This window comes from Lucilia sericata, unplaced genomic scaffold (genome assembly GCF_015586225.1).
Source record: "Lucilia sericata isolate MDLA Ls3-8-SP2 unplaced genomic scaffold, ASM1558622v1 Contig000118F_arrow, whole genome shotgun sequence".
Lineage (NCBI taxonomy): Eukaryota > Metazoa > Arthropoda > Insecta > Diptera > Calliphoridae > Lucilia > Lucilia sericata.
This window is the reverse complement of record NW_023994150.1, coordinates 65880-87159: the sequence shown is the minus strand read 5'-3', so window position 1 is coordinate 87159 and position 21280 is coordinate 65880. Positions and strand designations below refer to the sequence as shown.

At 31.3% G+C, this 21280-nt stretch overlaps 6 protein-coding genes across 12 annotated transcripts; 3 read left to right on the top strand and 3 right to left on the bottom strand.

Annotated features, from left to right (window-relative positions):
* Nucleotides 1-9: 9 nt before the first annotated feature.
* Nucleotides 10-1737, bottom strand: LOC119600678. The gene is made up of 5 exons (XM_037951102.1): nt 1345-1737; nt 1079-1272; nt 918-997; nt 547-713; nt 10-199 (listed from the first exon to the last, which is right to left on the bottom strand). Exons 1-5 carry the CDS (start codon nt 1387-1389, stop codon nt 137-139), a joined length of 549 nt encoding a protein of 182 aa, XP_037807030.1. The 5' UTR covers nt 1390-1737; the 3' UTR covers nt 10-136.
* Nucleotides 1738-1873: 136 nt separating this feature from the next.
* Nucleotides 1874-4370, bottom strand: LOC119600677 (UDP-xylose and UDP-N-acetylglucosamine transporter). 5 transcript variants are annotated; one of them, XM_037951097.1, is made up of 6 exons: nt 4287-4370; nt 3359-3473; nt 3085-3301; nt 2776-2907; nt 2516-2701; nt 1874-2456 (listed from the first exon to the last, which is right to left on the bottom strand). In XM_037951097.1, the coding sequence occupies exons 2-6, from the start codon at nt 3439-3441 to the stop codon at nt 2061-2063; spliced, it is 1014 nt and encodes a 337-aa protein (XP_037807025.1). In that variant the 5' UTR covers nt 3442-3473; nt 4287-4370; the 3' UTR covers nt 1874-2060. The 5 variants fall into 5 exon arrangements, with proteins under 5 accessions (XP_037807025.1, XP_037807026.1, XP_037807028.1 ...); XM_037951098.1 differs by having other exon boundaries at nt 4184-4309; XM_037951100.1 differs by lacking the exon at nt 4287-4370 and adding an exon at nt 4237-4255.
* Nucleotides 4371-4630: 260 nt separating this feature from the next.
* On the top strand, nt 4631-7132 carry LOC119600602 (THO complex subunit 5). Its single transcript, XM_037950978.1, has 5 exons — nt 4631-4900; nt 4965-5672; nt 5730-5936; nt 6198-6734; nt 6796-7132. Exons 1-5 carry the CDS (start codon nt 4814-4816, stop codon nt 7033-7035), a joined length of 1779 nt encoding a protein of 592 aa, XP_037806906.1. The 5' UTR covers nt 4631-4813; the 3' UTR covers nt 7036-7132.
* On the top strand, nt 7019-9138 carry LOC119600604 (malonate--CoA ligase ACSF3, mitochondrial). 2 transcript variants are annotated; one of them, XM_037950980.1, is made up of 3 exons: nt 7019-7293; nt 7378-7570; nt 7623-9138. In XM_037950980.1, the coding sequence occupies exons 1-3, from the start codon at nt 7222-7224 to the stop codon at nt 8747-8749; spliced, it is 1392 nt and encodes a 463-aa protein (XP_037806908.1). In that variant the 5' UTR covers nt 7019-7221; the 3' UTR covers nt 8750-9138. The 2 variants fall into 2 exon arrangements, with proteins under 2 accessions (XP_037806908.1, XP_037806907.1); XM_037950979.1 differs by having other exon boundaries at nt 7195-7570.
* Nucleotides 8988-10745, bottom strand: LOC119600605 (cofilin/actin-depolymerizing factor homolog). The gene is made up of 4 exons (XM_037950981.1): nt 10516-10745; nt 9534-9724; nt 9359-9464; nt 8988-9294 (listed from the first exon to the last, which is right to left on the bottom strand). The coding sequence occupies exons 1-4, from the start codon at nt 10516-10518 to the stop codon at nt 9148-9150; spliced, it is 447 nt and encodes a 148-aa protein (XP_037806909.1). The 5' UTR covers nt 10519-10745; the 3' UTR covers nt 8988-9147.
* Nucleotides 10746-11087: 342 nt separating this feature from the next.
* On the top strand, nt 11088-20902 carry LOC119600593 (serine/threonine-protein kinase Genghis Khan). Of its 2 annotated transcripts, XM_037950922.1 has the most exons (18): nt 11088-11227; nt 11713-11955; nt 12028-12299; nt 12364-13626; nt 13749-14356; nt 14429-14571; nt 14652-14829; nt 14894-15000; nt 16833-16945; nt 17372-17510; nt 17568-18082; nt 18147-18852; nt 18915-19118; nt 19180-19365; nt 19473-19566; nt 19654-19868; nt 19939-20051; nt 20108-20902. In XM_037950922.1, exons 1-18 carry the CDS (start codon nt 11212-11214, stop codon nt 20156-20158), a joined length of 5166 nt encoding a protein of 1721 aa, XP_037806850.1. In that variant the 5' UTR covers nt 11088-11211; the 3' UTR covers nt 20159-20902. The 2 variants fall into 2 exon arrangements, with proteins under 2 accessions (XP_037806850.1, XP_037806849.1); XM_037950921.1 differs by having other exon boundaries at nt 17372-18082.
* The last annotated feature ends 378 nt before the right edge of the window (nt 20903-21280 follow it).

Genomic DNA, 21280 nt, shown 5'->3' with positions numbered 1-21280 from the left:
AGTTAGATAATTTCATTCTTACTAGAAAAACTGTCTTTTTATTGAATAAACCATGAACACTTTATATACATATTTCACAATTTATTGTATATACATTTAGAATTAATTAATTAAATTAATTACATAATAATAAAATTTATACATAAGTATGGAGTATATTATCCTCTGTCAATTTTAAGGGGATCGATGAAATTGGTTTCTAAAATAAAATGAAAATATCAAAACAATACAAATATGTATGTACATGTATGTGTGTATGTACATTAAAGTGGTTCAAGTTAATTCATGATTTTGACTTTCCAATATTGATAATATTTAATGGTAATGAAATTAAAATTATATGTCTTATATCTTTTCAATAAATTCTTTCTAAGAACACTTCAAAAAAATTTTATTTTGCAATAATACTGTATCTAATCTTAATATTGTAGTCTCACTTTTTCAATTTTGAAATTGTCATTAATTAATTAATGAACCACCCTAGTGTACATATTTATGGGATTGTGATCAAGTACATACATACATATGTGTGTATTCTAAACGTACCAATTTTTCTGTTTGTATTATTTTATTTGATGTTTCATATCCCTTGATCGTAAGACAATCTTCAAGGAAAAATAAAATTCCAACTAAAAATGAAAGGCTGCCTAATATGTATGCATTGATTCTAATATCTTCTGGCACATATTCTACCGAATAGAATACCATTATGCCTATAAAATGAAAAATAATTTAAGATTAAAATTTTATTGAAATTTCAAAAATATGTACCATGCACCAAACACAACATTAAAACATTTTTAAAAAAATTCACTAAACATTTTGTTCTTCAATATGTATTGAATTAAATTATAATACAAACGGAGTTTGAAAAATTCTTCATAATTTTAAATTGTCTAAATCATATATCAACTAACCTTGTATGAAAAATATAATTACACCGAAACGCAAGAACAATGTATCCGTTGTAGTTGATGCTTTCTTAAAATTGATCATTCTGGAATTTCATGTTGTATAATAAGATAACCTTGCAAAAGCAACACTATATACACCAAACAATTTTCCACAATATACATACCGGTCCAATAGACAAACCGCAATTATAAAGGTGTAGCCAGCATAAGCAAATATACTAAAGTCATTACCCTCTGCTGACCATGTAACATTTTGCAAAAGATTCCATTCGTTTGAAGTTTTTTGATTTATTTTCGAAATCATATGCGCCTTATTGTCCGTAATTTTTTTAAATATTATTGCTCCTATACACACAATCTAAAGAAAAAAATTATGAAGAATATGATAATGATAATAAATAGTGCATTATTAAGTCTAGGAAACACGTACTAGTTGTAAAATCTTAAAGCTTATATTTCGCCCTGACTGTGTCATTTCGACTAACAAATTATACTAAATAAGTTCTAGCAAATGACATATGTACAAAGTTTTAAGACTTTAGTTCCCAAAACCTTTGGAAGTTGAAGCTTTTCTCTAAATGCAATTGTTTATATTTTCCCACAAATTAAATTTTATTGTCGTAAAACAAACAAAAACACAAGGGAAAGAAGGTTTGCATAAAATACATGCATACGTATGTATGTACTTACACAAATTTGCGAGGTGGCAAAGCAAAATTCTATTGTTTTTAATAATTATCTGATTTATTTTACTGTAAAATAACGTACATATTCACTTTTTAGATAATTTTACTTAATAGGTTTAGTATTATTGTTGTTGTTGCAAACATCTGTGCGTTTGTTTTTAATTATTAAATTGCCTAAACATACTGATCCATGATTTATTTTTTGCGTTCCATTAAAATTTTTCTATATATCTTTTAAATCCATATGTACATAGTTAAAAAAACAACCAGAAATTTTAACAAAATTTAATTACTTTTCTTTATTGTCTATATATTATAACAAAATAAGTTTTGTCTTAGTCACAGTTTTATTACGTTAATATATAGTTTGAACGTAATTATTTATGACTAGGACGGACTTACTGATTGCATACAAATTATATTTTTTAATTTTTTACTAATAATTTAAAATCTATTAGATCTAGGATGTTTTTGATTTTTTCTGTTCTTTGGCCGAGAACAAAGTTTTTGGATAAGCCTCCGTAAAGATAATAGTACCAGTAAATACTAAAATTGTACCAATCCAATGATAAAGGGTAAATGAATTTTTAAAGTAGAGAATGGAAAATAGCAAAGATACAAATTTGCGTAAAGTAACAACCAACGTAACGGTCAATGAACTGCATTCAGCTGTTAACACATAAACCGAGCTAATACAGACATACTGGGTAATCATATTGCAGATTAAATAAAATATTTGTTCAGGAAAGTATGTGTTAACTCCGGCTACAACAAGAGCATCGCTGGTGGCACATATCACTAAATGATCCCAAATGTTTTTGCCCAATAACATAAAGCCGGGCAATGGCAAAAGATGCTAAAATAAAAACATTAGTTTGAAAAGGAATAAATATATTCAAGGCTTTTAAAATTTACCGTGTAGTACAAAGCTTCTCTTGATCTTTTTCCAAATTTCTTGTACAATACTTCTTGATATATGCCCATACACGCCGATATTAATAAAGCAACTGTTAGAATACCAATGCCAACACACCACCAAAACACTACCGAATATTTGTCCTCAACTGTATTATCTTTAAATTTGGGATTACTTGTGTCCTCCTAAAATATATAGAAAATGATATTAGAGATCTTAAAATAACAGAGATTTCATACCGAATACTACTTCTACTTACAACTTTTGTTGCTGAAACCAATGTACAGGTAATAATACCAACAGTAATCAGGACTACCGATAGATATTTGGAAAAACCATAACGTTTCTTAAGTATCAAAATACCCATAATCATATTAGCCATTAAAGAGCCCTTGAAAGAAAAATCAAAAGTAAAAACATATATCACGCAAAATATCATCTCAACACAACTTGATAAATGGTTATTCAATTGGTTATTCAAAATTTGTATCTTAAGTTTTAATATCACTCAGATAAAAGAGCTCAGATTTTAAAATGATATGGTTAGTTATGATTTTTCAAAATTTACCGCTCTAAATATCATATGCAAAGGCATAGGAATATTAAAGTTGAAAGCATAATTATTACAAACACTGGTAACGAAAAACATAAGCACTAAAATGGCATAGTCCTTAAAGCCAATTACGGGTTTAACCGTGCCAAATTTCGAAGTAAATATATAACCCTCCACGGCTATGAATAAAAATTGTGAGAAAGTAATAAGATTTCCAGCACCGGCATCATGTCTGCATAATTAACAAAAAGTGAATTATTTAATATACCTTATAAAGTTGAAAACATACTTTACTAAAAGTTCCAAAAATATCACATTACTACAACACCCAATGAATACACCCAGCACTGCGGACCAAGCCTTTAAATTCATATCTATTTAGCTTTGTTATAACTTAGTGCGGGCTGAAATTAGAAAAAATATATACATATGTATATTTGATTAGTAAGCGAACGTGAATGAATATCCAGTATTTCTTATTTTAAATGTCCCACACAATGTTGCATGTGCAACAATTGCTTTAACCTAAAATATAAGTGTATGTACATTTAGTTTTGTTAGAGCTTAATATTGATAATGAGGATTATCTCTTATTGTACGCAAGAAGTAATATGTATTTTCTTAATTTAATTCTATACAATGCGGATCAATGAAATGAGAGAATCACAGTTCTCAGTTGAGGGTCAATCATGATTCAGCAAATAATCTAAGTAGTATATCTGATAACATTGTAGTATTTGTTTATTGTAATCAACTAGTATCCGACCATGACTTTGTTAATTTATATGAATTGTCATTCAGTCTATTAGTTAGTCAGTCAGTCCTTCAGTCGCTTATCTTAACGGTCTTTCTCTATGTAATTATTCAAAATAACGTTTTAAAAATAAAACACTTATAAAAATAACAATTACGCCAGACTTATGTAATTCATAGAAATTTATTTTAAACAACTTTAAAATGTAGAAAAATTATAAACACTTATTTAATAAAATAATTGATCAAATTATTTAATTTATTCTAACACTCCCGCACGAATACTAATAAATTTTTTGCTAGTTATAAATGCAATGAAAGTATGCGATTAACCCAATGAGCGAAAAATAATATGGATTACATTATTTTAAGGGTTTGGTTTAGAAAGAACTGTTAATTTTTAATTTAATTTACACTTTATTTAAATATTATTCCAAAACAGTTTAAAGAATTTAATTAATTACATTTTAGTGTCACTGTGATTTCTTGTTCTCCAATAAAAACAATTATTTTATTGATGACAAACTGAACACTACCGGTTATTTTACCTTTCAAAGAAAAAGTAATAGAATAAATTGTCAAATTATGTTAGTTGGCAACTCACAAATAATACCAGTATGCGTATTACAATTCTAAAATTTTTTGATAATTTTATTACAAAAATACTTACTTGATATTTTTACTTATAATCACATTTCACAACATAAATAGAAAAGAATTAGTGTTGCTAAAAACAAGTTTAGATACACCCCACCTAATTGTAAACATTTTGCACGAACTTCCGAAATAAACTATAAACATTTTTTACTGTTAATATCTAACAAAAAGTTTAACCGTGTAAACAAGCCTCCAACAATTATTTACTTTTCCTACTAGAATCAAATTGGCAACGCCATATTGACAACTTGATGTCAAAATTGTTTGTTTAAAAATCGTGGACCACAAAATATAATTATTACAGAAATAAAACAAAAATAATAATAATAGAAAAATGGCTAATATGCTAAATGAAAATTTTGAATTATTAAAACAATTATTTACCGATTGTTTGAATGCCAAGAACAACATAAAGGATACGGTTAGTGTAATGTTATTTACTTTTTTACGAGAATATGCGTTTGATAATGCTATTGTTTTTGCAGAAAGTTGATCTGGATGAAAAGTTGAAAATCGGATCCTTGGAATTTGTAGTAATAAAGAAAATAAATCGTTTGGTTAAATATAAAGTACGCTCTGGCCGTGAGGAGTTACAAGCACAGAAAACTTTAGTCGACTGCAATCGTTTGCATTTACAAAATCTTTTATACGAAGTCAACTATTTAAAACGGGAAATAAAGCATTGCTACAGGTTTAAAAGTCAAGATGAAGACATTGACATCTATGAGCAGAGAATTGACTCTGTTCCTGAATCAAAATTGAGTCATAAAGATCGAATTGAGCGTTTGGAAAGAGAATTAAATTTGCGTAAAAAGTTGTCGGATGATTGCAACAAACTGTTGAATGATAAAAATATGGTCTTCAATCAAATTATTGTAAAAATGGAAAATTTGTCAACATTTGCTCCTTCTCTGCGCACGCTTTTGAAAGCTACTCGTCCACTGCAGGAAGCATTACAAATGCCCATAGAACAAAAATGGAAATTGGAGCAGAAGGTACACATGTTGCCGGAACCATTGTATTTGGCTTACGTAAATTTACGGGCAATAGAGCAACTAGAAGGAGGATTTGATCTAGTTGTTCTGGGACAAGAAGATGAATTGAAAACGTATGAAATGAAGAAAAATGAAACAAGTTCCCTTCAAGATCAATCGTCCTTTCTTCAACCTCATCCGCTTTCTCTTCAAATTAAGGTATTGTCTGCAAAATTATTTTTTTATGAGTATTAGTAATATCTTTTTTAACAACAGTTCACAGATGCAAGTTTTCCAAATGATTATATTGCAGTTAAAGTATATTATTTGCCATTACTTGAAATTGTTACTGGTCATTGCGAGATCTATTTGAATGAAAATCAAATAAATCATTCGGAAAGTAATGTTTTACAAGATTTTCTGAAGTTTATAGGAGAAGACGATATGGGCGATTCGCTACCATATTCTACTGCAACTTTAAATGTAAGTTTTTCTACATATATGTATACATATCAATAAATTTCGATTCTTTAAGTTTTTAGAAAAAAATTTTTTTGGTAATTTTTTTCGCAAAATTTTGAATTTTTTACAAAATATCGATTTTTTAACTTATATAATAACGATTCTTTCCTAGAAATCTGATTTAAAAAAATTCGATTTTCAACAAAATCGGATTTTTCTAGCAAATTTAGAATATCACATAAAAAACTTAAATTAACTGTAAATTATTTTATATATATCTAGCTTCAAAATCACAACATAACTTTGGATGAATTTTATAAAAAAATAGCTAAAAATAATTTGGGGAAGCCATACCGTTGGCTTCAACATTTATGTGGAAATACATCGTTTAACAGTGTTAAAAACAATCACAATAAGATTTTAAAATTAAAAGATTTCACATCCGATTGTGTGAAAAAAATAAAAAGTTATTGGAATTCTCGTTTAATATTGATAACACAAATACGGTCTTTTATGAATAAAAACCTCGATGAATATATTGACACTAAAGTGGGATGTACAAAACCGAATTGTGCATTGGTACAGTGGTCGGCAATTTCATGGGAGGAATATGAAGGATCTGAAACGACACAACAACTAATAAACCAGAAACTGGCTGACGAAACCTGTAGTTTTTTTAGAGCTGTTATAGTACTGAGTTCGGCAAAAATGGAATGTCTTATTAGTATTTCCAATAAATACCCCGTCAACATACCTTTGTGGACAATTACAGTGCATTGGAATGGTCATCACAATGCATTGAATAATTCCTCGATTAAGGCATGTTGGTTGTTAAATATGTTGTGAACTTTTAATAACATTTTTTTATTTTACATTTTAGATAATGGAACTATATACAAACTCTTTAAATGATTCCAAGCCACCATCTTTAAATCTATTGGCAAAACAATTATTACGTACTATGTATAGCTTTGATATATTCCTCGAAACAGAGGGACCTCTTTATCAGCCACTAGAGTACAACAAAGAAAAGAGTTTTATAAAATCGTTTTCCAAACGTATTCGCGTGAGACCATATAAAAAAATCACCAAGGGTTCTATTAACTATTTTAAGCAGTAATAGTTACGGAGAATAACTTTTATTCTAATTATCCTCCTCTTCTTTGGTAATTATAATAATTTTCTATTCATCGAAAAATAAAATACGTAAAAAAGCATTTGATTTAATTTATTAAAAAAAACTACTGTATCTTGCACGTAATACGAATATCTAATAATTTTTTATACGTCAATCGTTTACAAAATAATGAAAAATTATCGTCAGTTGCAACAAATTTTATTTGGACATCGTAATCTAAGGCGATTATTTTGTGCGAAAGTAAATATGTATAAGATTAGTTATGATGTATTTAAAATATATAAAATTGTTTTTTTTTTTTTTTTGTGTAAAATGTTTTTGAAGGTCATAAAATCGTCAACGTTACAAGATGAATGTAAGGATTGTACAGAGAAACTAAATCAAATAGTTCCGTTATTTAAAAAGGGCTTAATGTTTGCCGATAAAGTTTGTATAACGGATTTTAATGGTCAATACACTTATATGCAATTATATGCTAACTCGAAAAGACTATCTAGGCAAATTTCCAACATATGTGGTAATAAGTTTGTTTTGGAAAATTGTTTTAAGTTAAGTAATTATTACTTTAGGTAGTGGCTCCGGTTCATCCATAGCTTTCTTTTATTCTAATGATGTATTGACGGTGCTAATTTTATGGGCGATATGGATGTCAGGACAAACAGCTATGGCTCTGAAGCGTGATCTTGGAGAAAATTTACTTGTCAGTTTATTTAAAACAAATAAAACAAGGCTTATTATATCTTCGGATAAATATGAAAATTGTAGTTGTAAAATAGCTTGTGACAATAGCATTCCATTGATAAAAATAGACCACAAGTTTCTTCAAACTGATCAAGAAAACCAAGAGAATAGTAAAATTTTGGCTACTCGGAAGAAGGCATTTTTCGAAGGAGTTCTATTTAATGATTTTTATAATAACTCGGCTGCACTGTGTATCTACACCGATAAAAGTGAAGAAACCACCAGAATTACATTGCTGTCTCATAAACATTTAAACGCTCAAATAAGAAAGGCAGTACAAGCACTGAATATATCTGGTAACGAAAGAATACTTTATATTTGCCCATCGTCTCATAGCTCCTATGTTGGATACATATTTAATATGTTGTTTCCGTTAAGTGTGGGGAGTCATGTTTTTATATTAGAACCATTCGATGCCAAGTCTGCTTGGAGCACTATCTTAGGCCTAAATATACCTTTAAAGGAGCGTGTCGACATAATGATTGCCGAACCAGAAGTTTATCAACTTTTGATACAAGAATATAATAACATGTTTACAGGAGACCATCAAATGATAGAATATATAAAGGATTACTGTCAACGCAATATTCGTCTAATGATGTCGTGCTTAATGTCTTTAAATTCTTCAATATTTTCTACTTGGCTTGAGATCACAGGACATTCGCTACTAGAATGTGATTTCCTAAATGATTATTTAAACTCAAGAACAAGTAAGGATTATCCTGACACTATCTCCAAAAATCATTTTAGAAGGCTGCGTATAGTCGATGCGAATGACAATGTTTTGTTGGAACTAGATGACTTCCAAAGATTCCGAACATCACATACACCAATAATCGGACGCCTTTTGATAGCAAAAGCTTCAAATGAAACTTTCCACTACACTGGTGAAATAGTCGCCTACTGCAATGGTGTTTTTATGAAAGTTGGTCGTTATCATTATCGTTCAAACTGATTGATTTTTGCAATCAAGTGCACTTTAATAAATGTATTTGTTTGCTTTTTCTGATTATAAAAATGACTAATTGTCTGATAATAGGGCAAAGAAAGAAAAACAAAAAAGAAAATGACTCACGATTGAATGAGTCACTGAATAACAAACTTTCTCACATATTCGTATTTATCTCTTTTGGGGAGAGAACCATCCAAATTTTAGAAAAATAAAAAAATAAATTTTACAATTTGTAAAGGGGTAATTTTTAGTGTTTTTTTGTTTAATTTTTATTATTATTTATAAAAAGCTGAAATTCAATGTTTCATTATTTCTGCTTCAAAATACAAATATTGTGTTGTGGTTGATGTAATTTTATTGGATTGGGTGGTAGAGTGGTGTTAATAAAAAAAGCATTCATCTTACTGACGGTCAGTGGCGCGCAATTTTTCCTCGACCGCTTCGCGGGAAGCTTCAGATAAGTCGGTAGCTTGTATGTATTTTTGGACACCGACAAGAGACTTTTTCAAGGCATCGAAGGAGCTGGAGTACAACATCTTCTTCTTGACCTATAATTTTATAGAAAAACAGTTATATTTTTTCTCAACCTGTTTGGTTAAATTGTTTACTTACTTTGGCAGTATCAGGGCACCAGGACATAAGGAAAAGCTTTTGTTTTTTGGAACTTTCTGAGGTACCTTGACATTGGTGCATGTATTCAAAATCAAAGAGACCATAACTTTAAGAAAAAACAAAATAATGAATTAACTACTTGTTTTTAAGATTGAGTGTTTGTTGTTGAACTTACCGGCACTCTCCGGGACCGCACTTTTGAATATCTTCCAAGAATTGGTCATATTCAGCATTACGCTCACCCACAGTCTCTACATCGATTTGTTTCTCATCACGAATGTAAAAGATAACATATCTATGTTTTTTGTCCTTCTTGATTTCTTCGTATGTAGTTTTGCACACATCAGATACGGTGACTCCTGATGCCTATGGAAGGAAAAAAATATCGGAATACTGTTAAACCACGCCCAATGCTGCAGAACATATACACCCCAAAATGTAAAAGAAAAAAATATACCGGCCGCATAAGAGATCACGTCTACCATATATGTACAAATATATATACATACATATGTACATATATATATTTTTTAAAGGCATTGGCAAATTAACATTTTACAAGCCACATTATGTACAACTTTCTACCTAACAAATTTATTCTTTTTTACATTTATCACATCATTTATTTCCTCGGTTCCAAAAAGATATAAAAAAGAATTTCTTTTTTAAAGCTTTTTGCAAAAGCCGTGAATGATAATTTCGCCATTTTTTATTATTGCAAAATGGTGAGACGCCTCTCACTATACTCTCTCCCTCTCTATTTGATGCGATACATTTCTGACCTTATAAGGCTATTTATAAACGGCGTGTGGTCGTCGTCTAATTTATGAATTTCATATAAAAATATATATGGATATACATATATTTTTAGATGGTATAACCTCTAAAAATTAATTTTAAACAACTTTTTGGCCATTTTTCGATGGGACCGTAGCATTGTTAAAAGGCATGTCTCTTTTTTTCCATTTGTCGGCAGCAGTATGTATAACAATATTGTTTGCATGTGTGTGTAACTTTTGCCGTCTATATACATTGCCATTTTTACCGATTTCTTGCTTCCTTTTGGTCGTTTTCTTCGTTGGATAATTTTTACATTTTGGAGAGAATTTGTGGATGCAATGATAAAAGTTATGGTTCCAGCAAAAGTTTTTCCTTACCATTTTTAAAAAATTTGGGTGTAGACGATGCGAATTTAAAAAATGCGACGAACTTGCAGCGTGTATACGCTAAAAAAATTTCTGGCAGACTGACGCACAGAATACAGAGAGTTGACAGAGGTGAAACTGAACCCCGCAAAGAAAGCGAGAGGGAAGATGAAAACCAAACAGTGCTGACAAATTTAACAAAACAACAAAGAACTTGGCAGCACACTTTTTTTCAATGTGTCATGTTGCCAGAGCTGCCAGTTACTTTATAAAATCAATATACATACTAGACAATTTTTATTTTTCAAACCCATAAAACAATATAAGATGTCTTTCGAATGAAATATATGTAAAATTACTAAAAAAATAAAAAAAAACTATTTTATGAAAACAATTTTATTAAAAAATTATAACATATTATCTATAACTAACTATTTGTTGTTTTTGTTTTCAAAATAAGAGTAAATAAAATAATTATTAAATTTTGCAGATTATTTTAAAAAGTGTTAAAAATATTTAGCTGCCATCTACTGGATATTTTTCATATTTAGTTTCGTGTTTGTTTAGAATCTCTGATGAAAAGAAAACATCTTTGCAACTCTGTTGTCAATTCTTGGACGGCGATATTTATTTTGTTAGTCTTTGTACTTTGGTGTTAAAAATCTGGACAAAAAAGAAAAAAGTTGACAAATGTGAAATAAGAAAAAAATGTCTGAACTTTGTGGTAAATATCATTAAAGCTATTTTTATTATGCCCAACATTTGGGTACGATGGCTAGGGCCAAAAAGATTAACGCCTACATGTGTAAATATGTCTATTATTGGCAAGAAATTTACCCCCTGTCACCCTCGTACTTATACTATACAAAGAGAAAGATTTCGATTTGGGAACTATATTGAGGTCACCGCTTTGGCCTTTCGTATGGAGAGCTACTTTTCAAACATTGTGATCCAAGTCGTCAGACTTGAAGAGTGGGAGAATATGTCTGATTCCGTTGGAACTTTTTTATATGCTCTTACGAGTAAAAGGCGTGTCTGTGTACATCTGTCAATATGATGGACATGTAACCATTAGTGGACCGAACTAAAGCCGCTAGTCTTGTTATTGGTTGATGAGTAATAGACTCCAATATAAAATCATTCTGCTTATTTTTCAATATTTCTTACTGTTATTGAGTTTTTGTTTATGTTTATTGTTTCTTCACCTAGAATCTCTTGAAGAATCGTGTACTAGGCGCTTAAAGTTACTCGAATCTGTCATATTGGAACATGGCATGTCCCAGGGCATGCTCTTGGTGGCTGACAATAAGGATAGCGAAGATGAAATCTTACCACCGCATGGCAAAGCGATTTCAGTTGAAACATTGCTGGATGCACTACTCTTGCTCTACGATGAATGTTCAAACTCCTCGTTAAGAAGAGAAAAGACGGTATCCGATTTTATTAAAATAGGTGTGTGTGCGTTTAAGTATTGAAAATAACAATGGTTAAATTGATTTTATTATTTTATTTATTTTTTTATAGCCAAACCTGTGGTATCTTTAGTTAAAAAGTTACGCCTATCCCGGGATGATTTTGAAATTATAAAAATTATTGGCCGAGGTGCCTTTGGGGAGGTGTGTGTAGTTCGTATGATCAGTACCCAAAAAATATATGCCATGAAAATCCTTAATAAATGGGAAATGTTAAAAAGAGCAGAAACAGCTTGTTTTCGAGAGGAGCGCGATGTTCTGGTATACGGTGACCGTCAATGGATAACGAACTTACACTACGCCTTCCAGGATGATACGAATTTAGTAAGTATATACATGTGACCGATGAATATTAAAGAATCCCCTAAAAATATGCTCTATTTTTTAGTACTTAGTCATGGATTACTACTGTGGAGGAGATCTGTTAACGCTACTCAGCAAATTCGAAGATCGTTTGCCAGAAGACATGGCAAAATTCTATATTGCCGAAATAATATTGGCTATTCACAGTATCCATCAATTACGATATGTCCATCGGGACATCAAGCCAGATAATCTGGTTATTGATGTAAATGGACACATACGTTTGGCCGATTTTGGATCATGTTTGCGTCTGGGAAATGACGGCAAAGTTCAGTCCAATGTGGCTGTGGGAACCCCTGATTACATTTCACCGGAAATTCTTCGAGCAATGGAGGATGGACAGGGTAGATATGGTGCTGAGTGCGATTGGTGGTCGTTAGGAGTGTGTATGTATGAAATGCTTTACGGCGAGACACCCTTTTACGCTGAAAGTCTAGTCGAGACTTATGGAAAAATTATGAATCATCAGAATTGTTTTGATTTTCCGCCGGAAGAGAGTACGCACAAGGTCTCAGATTCTGCCAAAGATCTTATAAAACGACTTATATGTGCTCCTGAATTTCGCTTAGGCCGAAATGGTCTAGAAGATTTTAAATCACATCCTTGGTTCGAAGGAGTCGATTGGGATCACTTGAGATTGGGCCCAGCTCCATATGTACCCGATGTTTCAAGTCCAACAGATACGTCAAATTTCGATGTAGATGACAATACAATAAGGCATTCTGAAAGCGTACCACCAACCTCGAATCCGGCATTTTCAGGCTTTCACCTCCCGTTTGTTGGTTTTACATTTACACAGAACAGCTGTCTCTCCGATTTAGGTAAACTCGATATAAACATACTTGGTACTCGAAAAGAAAGTAGCGAAGGCATCGATATTTCGTTCTTGAATACTCTCAAACAGGAGCTACTAAGCGAAAAGAATTTGTCTCCCGAATCCACACGACAAATTTTGAACGAAATCAAAATGTTTAGCAAAAATTCACAAGGAATTGAGGGCAGCAGATCTGTGGGAGATAAAGAAACCCAATCATTAAATACGGAATCTCTAGAGCTCGATAGCACATCGAAGGCTCAACTGCAAGAACTCGATAAGGAGATTATCGAACTAAAGCGTGAAAAATTAGAATTAATAAAGGAGTATAACGATGCTATGGAACGCATAAAACAACAGGATTCAGAATTAAAAGATGCAATAAGCCAAAGAAATCTAGCAATGATGGAGTATTCAGAGGTAACAGACAAACTTTCTGAACTTAGAAGTCAAAAACAAAAGCTTTCAAGACAGGTAAGTTAAAACAAAGAAATCTTCGACGAGTTTACATACCAGTCGGGTTAAGAGCTGACTTGTACGGAAACATAAGTATGAAACTACATTGCGCTAAAAATTTTATCTATTCAACATAATAGGTACGAGATAAGGAAGAAGAACTCGAGACTGTTATGAAAAAGATAGACAGCCTGCGACAGGATCTTAGAAAATCGGATAAAAGTCGTAGAGAGCTTGAAATGCGCATTGAGGATGCGCTGACCGACATTGCAACAGAGAAAAAGCAAAGAGAACGCACGGAAGAATTTTGTCGTCAATTACAGGATGAATTGAATAAAAAGAAGAATTCAGATGTCTCATATGCTGGATCCAATTTCAATTCTGACGCATCTCGTTATGAAATCGAACGCATTGAAATACAATGTACCGAAAAGTTAAACCAGCAACAGGCCAGATATAATCTGGAAATCTCAGCTCTAAGAGAGCAACTAAAGGAGGCCGAAAAATATCAGGAGACTCTCCTTAACGAATTACAACACAATCGAGAGAAATATGAATCGAGCAAACTGGATACGTTTAGTGATACAACAGACACAATCTCAGAACTCAAAGAAGACTACGACAAGGAAAGGAATTTATGGATGGAAGAAAAACAGAGACTTCTCATGGAAGTTGAATTACAAAATCAAAAAACTCTTCAAATGCAGGCTAAGCAAAGTGAATTTGAAGATAACTTTGAAGAGCTAAAGTAAGTACAAAGTATTAAGCAATTTATTTATTTAACTTGTGATCTAAATGCATTTGTTGTTTGCATTAATAGATCTAAACGTCAGGCAATTAGTCAATGGGAGAAGCAAATGTCTGAAATTATACAGTGGGTATCAGATGAAAAGGATGCAAGAAGTTATTTGCAAGCTTTAGCAACAAAGATGACGGAAGAATTAGAGTATTTGAAGCATTCTGGTAAGTACATTTCTATTAAAAAATTTTATTATTTATAAAATTATTATTATTAAATTATAAAATTTATGTTTTTAATTTAGGTCCCTTCTATAAGAAAAACAACGACAACAATAAGAATTGGAGAAATAGAAGATCACAGAAATTGGACAAAATGGAACTACTTAATTTGCAATCATCATTGCAGTCGGAAATACAAGCAAAGGCAGCTATATCGGATGAATTAAGTAAAACTCGTGCCGAATTGATTGGCACCCAAAAGTAAGTTCCCCTACTATCATCACAAAAGTAATAAATTTGAAACTAATATAAATTTATTTTATAGGGATTTGAATGAATGTCGCAAACGTTGCGAATCGGCAATGTACGAACTTCATTTTAAGGAAAATCAATTAAGAGATATTCAAAAGGGTTTGGAATCTTCAAAGGGCTGTAAGTATTCAAATTCCAAGTTGTTACCTTTAGTTTTTAGTATTTCGAGTTGATTTTTTATTTTCGTTAATTTTAACCCAATGAAGAAATATTAATTGGCATTAGATGATGAGAAAGATGGCTTGCTTGATTGAAGTTTTTAAAGCGTCACCGCTTAACCTAAAAATTTAATAACATGTAATAATCATAATCTGTTCTGTTGTTCTGTCTTTTTCCAACGCTGCATGATTTATACAATTTCAATTGGTTACATTCTTACGTTATAGAAATTAAATGGCATTTAATTTTTTTTAACTTCACTTAAAGCCCCTGTAGACGCTAATGTCAACGAATTAAATGCTGAATTTAAAGGTTTGGAAAATTTCACCTTAACCGATAGAAAGCAAACTCGTTCAAAATTTACTAGGTGTGCCAAGTGCAATCAGTACACGCGAACTAGTGAACAATTCAAAAGCATTTTAAAATCAGAAAATGAACCCGAGATTCAACAACAGTTTTTTTGTCAAAGCGCAAACATCAACAGCACTACCAGACCACAAACAACGAGTTCCGGCTGTAATAACAAACACGATGTTGTATTGAACGATTCGAATGTAACGCTAACGACGACGATGAAAAATACCATGAAAGATATAAAGTCACAAAATAAAGTCTACACCTGGGTTGGATTTACGTCGTGTTTTCTGGGCATGTTGTATCTGTTCTTTCGCAATAACGCAATGCAATAGACAATTGGGCGAAAAGCACTTAAGTACAATAGTGAATACTCATACCTATTACTACTACTACCACATACACCTTTATTTATATTTATATGTACCTATATTTAAATGTTGAAAGAAATATAGTTTTGTCGTCAATTATTTATCAATCGTTCAAATCGTTCATCTCATTTTTGGTCGGTCGAAAAAACACCTTTTCTAAAATGTCTTCTTAGGTTCAAAGTGTAAAAAAAATCGACTACTATTTTATATTTCTGGTAATGTATTTGGATTTAAAGGGTTGAAATCGAACCGTACCGTACGTAAACCTAACTGAAAGCAAAAGCAACAACATTCATTGTCTATATCCTGCACTGACACGTCAACTGATTTATGTTTGCTAATTGTACCTTTGTTCTTTAATATACAGAAATAGAATTTCAATTTTGGCATCGTGTTCGGTTTCGATTCTTTTCATACATATTTAGTTATTTAAAATGTTTGTTTTTGTTATTGCTACGCTTCTATTCTATTTCTATTTAATTACAAATGTTCGAACGTTAAATATGTATTTCCAACTTTGTGGCTATAACCAATTGCTGTATTCCTATTTGTGAACTTATTTTATAAAGCAAATGCTGCTTCATGTTGATAAATGTGTGTTTGGCCCCCATTAATATAGTTGTGCAAACAAACGTGGAAGAGACCCGTTGCATGTCCGCTAGTTATTTTATATGTTGAATCAAGCAAGTTGTTAATATTTATTTGGCAATCATATTTTTTTGTTCTTCATTTTACTTGTTTTTGTCCTCCTAATAAGTACATACTTACAATGACTGTAGGCATTTTAACTATTCTAAAAAAAAATACCAAAAAGTCATTCCATTCTTCATTGGGATATGTCATTAAAACTATAAATTAATTATGTCTAAAAGTGGCTGTCCCTTAATCTGTTATTATTTTGTTTTATTATTTTCCTCTTGTAACTAAGTTTAATGTTTTCTTTTTATTTTATATAAACAATTTATCTACATAACAAAACTTATGCTTGCACATAACGTTGCGTGTGTGTTTCTTTTATTTTGCAATACAATCAATCATTTCCATCCGCCAAACTTTACTATGATGCAGTTTTGGAGAGATCAAATTCACAGGTATCTTATAATTATTTCAATAAAGAAGCAGCAGCAATTTTCAAAGAATCAGATCCCAATATATGTGGTATGTCGCTAGGAGATACAATGGTAAGTTTCCATCTATAAATTATTATATTTATACATACATACTAATTTAACGTAAACCAATATAAAACTTAAGATAAAAAACAAACATGTAAAGTCCCAAATTTTGGGACCCAAAATATCCCTAAAAATAGTTTTATATTTTCTTAAATAACGAAAACATTTGCCATTTCGGATTAATACGACGAATTTATAAAAGATGACTACTTAATTTTCTTTTTTAATAGCTTTATATAATTTTCGAACTTGAACCACTTAAAACCATAAACAAAAAATTTAAATTAAACTATTTTACCTTTTAAGGAATTAGTTGGAAGCAAATGTAAGAAAGATTAGAAAAAGAAAAGCATAGTTTGCCAAAAATATTTAAAGCATTTTAATCTTTAGTTGACTTTTAGTAAAAAACTCGATATTTTTTTTAAATATTAGATGAATTCCTCATCGAATATATTCTTTTCGGATGATGAACAACGACAGCAACAGTTGCAACAAATGTCATCAATGTTCAGTGGTAATAGTTATCCAATGAACTTGTCGCCGGAACACAATCTATCTTATGGGGAAGAGGGTAAAACTCGTATTAGTAATTCAAGTTCAAAAAGTAATTTGAGTTGTAAATCAACAGAGCTTCATCAACAACAGCAGCAACAACAGCAAGCATCCGGTGGGCATAAGCAAAAGATTCATCAGTTTTTGGTTCGTACTTTTAGCAGCCCTACCAAATGTAACCATTGCACATCTTTAATGGTGGGTCTGACGAGACAGGGTGTTGTATGTGAGATTTGTGGGTTTGCCTGCCATACAAACTGTTGTCAAAAGGTTCCTACAATATGTCCAGTACCAAATGATCAAACCAAACGGCCGTTAGGCATCGATCCAACTCGCGGAATCGGAACTGCGTATGAGGGCTATGTGAAGGTACCCAAACAGGGAGTTGTTAAGCGCGGCTGGGTACGCCAGTTTGTGGTAGTTTGTGATTTTAAGCTGTTTCTATACGACATTTCGGCAGATCGCAGTGCTTTACCTTGTGTGAATGTCTCGCAAGTTTTGGATATGAGAGATACCGAGTTTGCCGTAACAAGTGTGAGAGAAAGCGATGTCATTCATGCTGCTAAAAAGGATGTGCCATGTATATTTAAGGTATCTCCCGCCATAACCACTTTGAAACCTTTTGTTTTGTAAATTAAAATAACATTAATTTCAGATAAAAACATCATTAATTGATGGCGGTCCATGCTTAAATACTTTAATGTTGGCGGATAATGAATCGGAGAAAACCAAATGGGTTGTTGCCTTAAGCGAATTACATCGAATTCTAAAACGAAATAATCTTCCAAACACAGCAATATATAAAGTTAATGAAATTCTAGATAGTTCTTTGGCTCTGATGCGCAATGCACTAAGTGCTCTTATCGTTTATCCAGATCAATTGTTACTGGGTACCGATGACGGACTGTATTGCATAAACTTTGAGCAATATGAAATTGCACGCATTGGCGATAGCAAGAAAATCATACAGATTTGGTACATTGAAGAGGAGCACATTCTAGTATTGCTTTGCGGCAAGCAGCGGCACATACGTCTTCTTCCTATACGCGCTCTCGAATGCAGCGATGTAGAATGGATCAAAGTTGTCGATTCTAAGAATTGCGTTGCTGCTTGCACGGGCATTATCAAGCGTATGCCGACGTTAGTTTATTGCTTTGTGGTGGCCCTAAAGAAACCAACCAACCAAACCCAAATAATTGTTTATGAAATCAATCGTAATCGCTTGCGACACCAAAAAATGTGTGAATTCACTGTGGCCTATACAGTTCAATGTGTTCAAATACTTTCCGATATGAGATTGGTCATAGGCCATCAAAGTGGCTTCACCGCCTATCTATTACAAGGAGAAGCAACAGCCATGTGTAAGTCAATAATCTAAGTCAAGTTATTCGAGCGTGTAATAAACATGTTCGTTTATTTTCAGCGTTAATTCATCCCGAAAATCAACTTTGTGCCTTTCTAAATTATTCTGGCGTGGATGCTATACGGGTAATTGAAATACAATGTGCGGGAGGAGGTTATGGAGAATATCTGTTAGTCTTCCAAACTCTCGCCATTTATGTTGATTTACAAGGTCGCAAGTCGCGTGACCGTGAGATTATGTATCCCGCTGTTCCTACAAATATAAGTGAGAAGATAATAATTAATCACTTTTTGTTAACTATATAAACTCTGCCTTTCTTTTGTAGCATACTCGGAAGGACACTTATTGGTTTTCTCAGAAACCCATCTGGATATATTCAATACACAGACAGCCGAATGGGTACAATCGATTGGTCTCAAACGATCATCGCCACTAAGTCAACAAGGAAATATAGTTTTAACACATGTCAATGATACACCAAACGTTGTATATTTAGCTAATATTCACACAAGTAAGTTGAATTTACATTTCTTTTGTTTATTTAAGATTTAAAGCGAAGTTACATAACGCGGAGCATTAGATGTTTTACAGTGGTATTTTTGTTTTGATTTCTTACAGAGGGTTTATTCCAGTCCAAAAATCTAAAACGCATTAGTGGCGTTAACACTAAACGTCGTTTCTCAATGAGAGAAATTAATAAAACTATTAAAAAGTTTGTATTTTTCTAATTATTATTTTTTGAAATCAATCACAATTCACTTATTTGATTACTATTTTTTGTTTTCTTGCTAATTAATAGCACCGACAGAAGATCAAAAATGATTTCAGCGCCTACAAACTTTAATCATATATCGCATATGGGTCCAGGGGATGGAATTCAGAATCAACGTCTTTTGGATTTACCAACATCCATTGAGAGTCCTAATGAATCTCGTAGTCAATTGTTAAGTATGATACAGCCTGATATGGCTTCTTTGAAACAATTCAGGCAACTTAAAATAGGTCACAACAATGGTAAGGAAATACGTTAACATTTTATATATGTACATACATTTATTTATAATTGAAAATTAATTTCTTTTAGGAATGATGCAAAAAAGCACAATGCATGATCAGCAATCAGAACATAATTATTCAGAATCTCGGTCGCCGAGTCCATTTGGCAATGAATCGTCGTCTTTTAAAGACATGTTCGAGGTAATTTTTATTTAAATCTCCTTATTTCTCAAAATATAAACATTTTCCACTTTCAGGATGAGCTATCTTTTAGTGCTCAACTTATGAATGATGGAAATCAGCAGTGACATTCACTACGCTCGATATTTTCCATATTTTCTGAGCAACATACCTAGATTTGTGCAATACAGTAGTGAGATAGAGAGATAAAGAGTAATAGTGATGCCAGGGGAATGCTTCCTTTCACTTAAAACAAACTAAAAGAGAGATTAACTTGTTAAAACTGATCTCATTGGCAAATAAAAGGATTTATTTATTTAGAAGGGAACGGAATGGAACGTCGTAATCTAACATAATTCGAATTACATATTAACATATACAAACATAAATATATATCTATTCATGCATAATACCACATACTAATCAAATATAATAAATACATTTATTTAAAATTTTCATATTTTACGATATTGATATCGATCGATAATAATTTATATATATATACAACATACATACATATACACAACAAATTAATACTTTAATATTGTATGATACTGAGTTTAATAATTTTGCATATACAACATACATATATATTTTACATACTACACATACAATATACATACATACATAACTATCTACATACTTACTTACCATACATTAAAAAACATATTAGATTAAATTATTAATTGCAAAAATATTAGTATACATATATACTCCACACTTTATTTTATTAAGTATTTTATTATTTTTTTAACTAATTTAGATTATTACGGTTTCACAAGGATGTAGGCGTGTGAATTCTCGAATCACTGTAAAAATATTATACAGTTGCAATTAAAACAAAATAAATAAATAAATTCGTATGTCCACTACTTTGTGATGCCTTTAAGATTTAAATTATTTTTTTTTTATTTTATAACAGATCAGCTTATAATATGCTAAAAAATAAAATGAAGAATAAATAAAGTAGACAACTTAACATTTAAAAATGTATTAAAATGTATACTAACTATAATATTCCAAAGTAAAAATTAAAGAATACTATGTTGCAATCCATTTTCTGCAGGCCCCATAATTGGTTGGTAGACAAAAGTATAAAAATTAAAAAAACAAGTTTCTGTTGACGTTCAGTATGGGAAGATTTACAAATAACGTAAAATTTAAACAAAATATTTTAAACAAGTGTTACTGTATTCATTGTAATTGCCACTCGCAGCAACTGTAATGTATGAGATGCCATTTTAGCGATT